Below are 7,760 nucleotides of genomic sequence, written 5' to 3' on the forward strand. Positions count from 1 at the left end.
CTAATGTATTGGGCAAATGGCTATGCTTAATTCACTACCAGGGTTATAAATCTTGCTACGTTGCATCCATAATACGAAAAGTACACAGAAAAAACAGATAAACTAACACGATTATGGAGAAATACATAGATCTAAATCAAAACTGGCATCAAACAAAGTAAAGACTTCAAAATTTGGAATGTAACTGCCAAATCTCTGATTTTATATATGACTAACTGTTGCCCGCGACTCCGTTCGCACGGTATTTAAAATAATATAATTAGTAGCCTATGTGTTCTTCCAGACTGTTGGCGACGAAAAGGTTAAATCACCATTTTAAGAATTGAGGCGGCAAGTTGCAAGAAGCTCAATTAGAAGAACGACCAAAAAGGAATTTTTATTATTGAATCGTTATAAACGAACAAACCAAATATTATTTGAAAGACGAAAGTGCAGGCAACATTTGTTAAAGATTATCTGTTTTATTGCCGACTTTCCGATAATTACCTTTTGGCTTAAAATATTATAAAATCGAATTCTTCATTTCTTGCAAATTGAACAATACCACAAAGGAACTGCCGCGCCGTGGAAGCCATAAAGGATTGCAAAGTTTATGGCACCCATTTTGACAATGGCTTGCAATGTGCAAGCGCCGCGGCACCAGATGTTGTTTTAAGAAATATTAGTGATTAATAGTGATGTGAATTAATAAAGTAAATATGTGTCGTGTAACGCCAAAATGTCCGTGCTAGTGTAATTATACATACATCGTTTGAATAGTGTAAAGTGTATCGCCAGTCATCTCTCTTATATGTAAGTATTTTGTATTAAGAAAGTATATGTTATGTATCGAGTATGTTTAATGTAATTGTAAATATGTTGTCGTACCGTTAAGATGTTGTATTTTCCTGCTTGCCCTCACACGTATCGGTGTGATATAATTATTTGTGCTCTACTACGTCCAGATTCGCTTGTTTAGTTTTAAGGTCTAGATGTAAGGATTAAATATGTATTATATATTTTATGTATCTTGTATATATTAATGTGTATCATTTTATATCTATGTAATTCCTTATTTTAATATTTTGTAAATAAAGATTAACCAAAGGGTCGGTCTAAGCACGCTGTGGTCCAAGCGCTTCCGAGAAGTCCCTTCCTCGGCTTAGCGGGCATATAAATAAGACGCCTAACGGCGCAACAACGCAGTCGCATCACAGCTTCTACCGAGACCACACGCACGCGTTTTGACTGACCCCGAGGAATTGCACAATTTAATTTAAAGTGTTTCTCTTGGGCGATTTTCCTGCGTTTTTGGTCGTAGCAAAATTGGCTACTCTTTTGTGGGTCCTGGATCGGTGTTACCGGCGCAAAGTGAGGTCCGAGTTGCGTGCCGCAAGGTGCAAAACGAGGTCCCTTACTTTGTCTTTTTTTCACCGATCACCCAATTGGGAGCTTGTCCCAGGCAGCGAGTAGGTAGTGCCTTTACGGGTGCTACCTAGCTTCAAGCAGCCGAAACACAGACTATGTTCTATATGTATGCTAAATTTCATCGTGAGACATTCAGCCGTTCTGGAAATACCTTCAAACAAACATCCAAACATTCGCATTTTTAATATTAGTATGATATATGTTAACGTAAGTGTTTAGGAAATGAAAACCTACGATAAACTCTATAACCGACAAACATATATGACTATATGTGTGTAAGAAATAAGAGAGTATTAAAATCTGATCCCTTATCTGATTTTTCATTAATCATGTTAAGTTTTATAGAGCAGACTCTAACTTGGCACGTGGTGAATATGAGTACTCATTAGCCGGACGTGCCAAGTTAACCTACATTAAAAGTAGAGACGTTACTTACCTCTTTGACAATAGAGTGCTCTTCTAAATACACGTAAGATTCGCATTCGATTTCAGTAGAAGTATCAAAGTAATGTGGCGAACAACGTCCTATGCTGTTGTTGACGAAGTTACTGACATTTGCGAAAGGCGCGTATCGCACGCATTTCGCGTATGTTCCGTCCTCATGGTGTGGTATGGTGTAGTTTGATACGGCTGTTGTATCATCACATTCTGGTATGGCACATCTGGAAATAGAAATTTGAACTTTAAAGGTGTTAGCTTAGGGTTTTATGTACATTTTAGTCTTATTATTAAGCCTATTTTTTATGAATCTACAAATAAATGGTCGTCTTTAGCATGTCTAGTTTTAAACCCAGGATAAAATTTATCCACTTAATTCTGTTAGGCATTTAAAAATTGAAATGCGTGTTAACACTATGACATTGGTGGTATAGTATAATCGTGTTTATTTCTTTCATAAACAATCTAACAGTTTCTCTGAATATTTGACCTTGAACTATCTAAATACGTAATAATAACATTTAGAGATCATTTGATTTGAACTTGATATTTTCTTTAAAACCTTTTATACCTTTCGATGTTTTTACAACTACACTTATTCAAAATTGTCTATACTTTAGTTGTTAGACGATTTATTTCCTTAGACGTCTATTAGAAAAAAAAGTGGACGTGTTATTTACGCACGAACTATTGGTTACCTTGACGACAATATCTTGTTCAATCCATTGACTTTATTTCATTTCTGACTATCCTAATAATGGTTTTAGCGGTCGAATGAGTTAGAACAAGGGTCCAGTGGTTTTTTATATAGTTATCAGTGGCAAACGAGCGAGCGGCTACCTGAAATCGCTGAAATAGCGAAGTGACCGTTGCCCATAGACATATGCAATAGCATATGCGTTGCCTACCTTTAATCGACAGAGGAGAGAATGCACGCAAAGAAAATATTTTCCCTTCCCATGCATCCTCTCATCCGGAAAGTCCACTTCCACTTCCCATCCTTTCCTTATAAGAAAAAGGGCGGGGAGGCAAAGAGGACTAAATTAGGCCTCCGGGACGCACACTCATCAGACGAAACGGGGAATTGCTTCCACTCGACGCCTGTCTTCTGTGTGGTCGTGGTATTTCACCGGGCGAGCCGGGCCAATTCGTACGAAGATGTTAAAGCGTGCTCTACCACTGTTAATATTCAGTGTGCCCCAGTGTATCTTGTAGTAATCTGTATATTACTACAAGCAATTGAAAACTTTGTTAATGAATACTAAGTCATGTAAAGTATAGATTTATGTTTGATTACTAACTTATATACTTAATAACTTGGTAACATTACGTTCGCATTCTTGGCATATATAACTAGTATGCGGAAAATATTGAAAAAAATCTTACTAATATTATAAATGCAAATGTTTGGATGGATGTTTGTTAGAAGGTATCTCCAGAATGGATGTATGGATGTCGTTGAAATTAGATATAGATGTAGAATAGAGCCAAAACACATAAGCGACAATTTATTTTTAATTTCGCTTAGACGAAGTCACAGGCGACAGCTAGTATTCACATAAATAAATGAATGTGTTAATTCCGCCGAATAAAGTTACTCGTAATAAGGAGGAGTTTGTAAATAAATATTGATTTGATTATTGGGCGATGAAAACAATTACTAACATACGATTTAGAGGAAACGCACCTTAAGATGTCGAAGTTGTAGATTGTCAACAAAGTAATTTATATGTAAACTTGTAATGCAAATATTAAGTATCATAACAAAGTAATCAAGTTCTTGCTCAAGTTACTAAGTTGAGCTTTATAAGTAATAAGATATGGACAGGTTGCGATGAATTGATGGTTTTATTGATATACTAGTTGTCGCCCGCAACTCCGTCCGGGGTCAAAAAATTAAAAAAAATTAGCTTTTTCTATTGTTTTTTTTATCTTACTTCTTAGTAATGTTATAAATGGGAAAGATAAAATGGATGGATGGACGTTAGAAGGTATATTCAGAACGGCTCTGTTGAGTCGTTCACGATGAAATTTTTCATAGATGTAGGACATAGTCTGGAAGAACACTTAGGCTAAGTTTTATCGCTCGGACGGAGTCGCGGGATACAGCTAAAAACACAATTTAAAGTTCAGTGCTTCTGAAAACGACTGAATGTAACTAAATAAAAGATGGTGTTAACCCTTAGTAGCCTGATTTACATACGAAAGTGAATTATTTTTAATATTACTGTGTTTGCTTGATAAAATAAAACAATAATGAAATTTGTTTTATTTTTTTTTAATTTCGTTGGATGGCTATTATACAACAGTAAAATAGGTACAGCCAACCTATAAAAAACTAATAGTAATGTGAACATTCGGTTTAAAAGATTGGTATCAAAATTGAAACTATAGGCTAATAAGGGTTAAGTAATTTAAGTACACAATAGTTTATAAAATCAGTTTTAATATTATAAAATAATCTTATTTTATGTAAGGATACGTGTTATTATTTGGTAATGTTTTATTAATAAAATGCAATAGTTTTATGACAAAATCTATATCGATTGCTAAAACTAATCTTGACATTATTTAGTAATGTAAAATTACTAAATAATGTCAAGATTAGTTTTACTTGAAGTTTCACAACTTTCGAGAAGGAATGTTTAAAAGCATAAGTTTTGTTTTAATATATTTGTGTAATAAATCTTAAAGTTTCGGATAAAATTTAGTTTTTTTGAGTAGGGAAAGACAAATATTCTTTGGAATAACAATAACTTTAAATAATTATATGTTCATATTTATCAAAATACTAGCTGTCGCCTGTGACTACGTCCGCACGGGTTTAAGAAAACAATAAATAGCCTATATTTTCTTCCAGATTATATTTTTTATCTGTGTTAAATTTCAGCATGATCCGTTGAACCGTTCTGGAGATAACTTATAAGAAACATCCATCTATCCATCCAAACATTCGCATTTATAATATTAATAAGATATTAGGGTTTCAGTTAACAAATATAATTTTAGATATTTAATAATTTGGAAGCAATATTAGTATTTAGTCAGAAATAAAATTCGAATTAAATTAATAAAATAAAAATATATATTTTTTAATATGTCACTCACCTGTATTTTAAATCCATAGCTTCAAAATTAAAAACTGAAGCGTACGCCCCGGCAAGAAAAACAGGGAATAAAATCAACATATAATTAAAAATATTGAATCTTCCGAAAGGTCCTAATATTTGTAAAATATCATCCACAGTCACTTCCGTATCCTTCTTTTCCGTGTCCATTTTGAATTCAACACATTGACTTTTTAATAATAATAATTTAATAATTAATAATACACACTATTATTTATTTATTTTTTATATAGTTAATAAGGTTAATAAATGAATAATTAGAATAATGCGTTAGATCGTCAAGAGACGACCGTAGCTACGATCACCGGGGCTAGAGTGCGCGTGCGCAGTCACTTTATACATTTTATTGTTAATGTAAAAATCCATTGCCTTCGATTTATCGAGCCGATGTATTTTTTTCACGGTGACGTGAACTCGTATTACTGCATTAGATTTCATTATCAAGGAGAAATGTTGCGCGTTTTATAATCTGTTAACGCAATCGATGTTTTTAGAGCGAAAGTTTTGTTTTCTTTTTTATATTTGTTTAAATAAAAACAGGTGTATAAAAATTTAATATCATTTTTAAACGTATGTTTAAATGTCTTTAATATCAATAATTCAAAATATAATAATATTTTGGAATGTATTTTACTCACGTACCTTAGAAAGTACATACAACGTCCACTGCGATCCAAGTTTTTTAATAATCTTACCAAAAATATAAAAAAATTGTCATGGGGGCGCTTCAATCGATTTCCACACATTACTTTATAATGTGTTCAATGAAATTAGTTCCATATTTTGCCGCAACATAGCAAGGCTTGTTATATTTCTGGTCATGCTATGCGACGGGTACTAAGTGTTGACAGCTAGAAACAAAAATTCCAATACTATGTCCGTACGTAGATGGATGGACCAGGCCTAAATTCAAACGCGGCTGTCACGCCTCAGATGATGACGACGATGACAATGATAATGATGATGGTAACGTGATGACGACGATGATAATGATGATGCTTATAACAACGAGAGATATTATGATACCCTATTATTTTCCAATATAAAGGAAGACCGTTTTACATCTTTCATATTTAGTGGCAATTTTACCCATTTTAAAGTACAATTACCCCTTTATCTATGAACAATAGTATTTTCAGCTATGTTTTGTTTCAACGAAAATTTATTGCATAAATTCAGTGATCGATGACGCTATTCTTAACTAGCGTACTATAACAAATCCATTTATATTTTTGTAATAGCAAATACCCTATACCATACGTAATACACGGCAGTAAAATAGTATGCAAATTACTCAAATCTTACTAATATTATAAATGCGAATATTTAGATGGATGTTTATTAGAAGGTATCTCCAGAACAGCTCCATGGATCTCGTTGAAAAGCATAGATGTGCAACATAGTCGGGAAGAACACATAGGCAATTAATTAAGTTATTTTTAAACTTCTTCAAGAGTTGTGGGCGATGGGTAATGGATAAATAAATAGATAAACAATCACAATATTTCCTTCCTTCTTTTCAGCATAATAATGTTTTACAAACAACAATTAACATGTAAAAAGTATAAATCTGCTCTTAACAGTAGACATAAGTTTCCCGATTCAAATCGTCACGTTTTAGTTTTAAATTGCAATATTTCCTTATTACTTTTCAATATTTATTACTCGATTTAATATTCTACGCATATAAGTATACAAAGAACTTTAAAATTATTATATAAGTTATGATAATAGTAAATAGACTTTATGTGAAAATAAAGTCTAAAGTATATAATAAAACAAAGCTATTTATAGATATCTTAGTGGTAATATTACAAGAAGAAACGTGCAAATGCGTGGAATTTTACTGCATAGGAAATAACCCCCTTATTATCTGACTATATTCCTCAATTTAACTACAAGATGTCATTGTATTATGACACCAAGAAAAAAGCACGTAAATGAGAAGTGTGCAAAGCTTCGTTCTCTATTAGTCTATGGTTAAATTTCGATCAATGGGCGATTACTACTGTTAGGAAGAAAATCCAACACTGTGTCGGTGTATCGGCGCAACGCTAGCTTTATTAAAGTGTCAACGTTTATGTCCCCTCACTAATCAATCTGACACTTGATAACGAAAGCGCGCAATTCACTCTATATAATTCCAACTCAATGTCTAAAACTAGTGAGATTTAATTTGACCAAACCTTGTTTCCAGGTAATGCATGTTTTGAGCAAACGAATAGAGTTATATCTCTTAAAAGATGTAATTCTTTTCATCGTATGGGTCACTTGACCCCGCGTTGACGAATTACTCTATTAGTAGTTGTCGTAAACAGACAATCGTCTCAAACATAAGTGGTTAATTCATTCTCGTTGTATTCCTAATGTCCGTCGTATATTTTCATTTCGGAAGCGTAGGAAGATTGTTAGATGTTAAAACATATATTTTTGTAACTAAAATAGACTTACTGTGGGTTTCTGAAACCAAAATCGCTTTAAATCATATTGTTATCTCTGTTTTGTCAAAAATAATGACAGGGATGACGATATTTTTACACAAAAGTTTTGGTCTCTGAAGCCAACAGATAATACCACTTTCTCGTGATTAAACATAACTCACTATCAAAGCGTTTTTTATTTTTAATTAAAAATAGATTTATGCAGTTCTTATTCACATTAACTGTGTCTTTATTGTTATATTTGTCTAGCAGTCGCCCGCAACTCTGTCCACGCGGAATTAAACAAAAACTTAATGAGTAGCATATGTTTTCTTCCAGACTATGTTCTACATCTGTGCCGAATTCC

At 33.1% G+C, this 7,760-nt stretch overlaps 1 protein-coding gene across 1 annotated transcript in view; it reads right to left on the bottom strand.

Annotated features, from left to right (window-relative positions):
- The window catches only part of LOC106122647 (organic cation transporter protein), a 19,427-nt gene extending 14,152 nt beyond the window's left edge, over positions 1-5,275 (bottom strand). The window contains exons 1-2 of the mRNA XM_013318741.1: positions 4,954-5,275; positions 1,844-2,069 (exon numbers count right to left, since the gene is read on the bottom strand). Of these exons, the coding sequence (XP_013174195.1) occupies positions 1,844-2,069; positions 4,954-5,123 (396 nt within the window). The 5' untranslated portion in view covers positions 5,124-5,275. The remainder of the gene's footprint in view (positions 1-1,843; positions 2,070-4,953) is intronic.
- Between the last annotated feature and the right edge of the window lie 2,485 nt (positions 5,276-7,760).

This window comes from Papilio xuthus, unplaced genomic scaffold (genome assembly GCF_000836235.2).
Source record: "Papilio xuthus unplaced genomic scaffold, Pxut_1.1 DF826923.1, whole genome shotgun sequence".
Classification (NCBI taxonomy): Eukaryota; Metazoa; Arthropoda; class Insecta; order Lepidoptera; family Papilionidae; genus Papilio; species Papilio xuthus.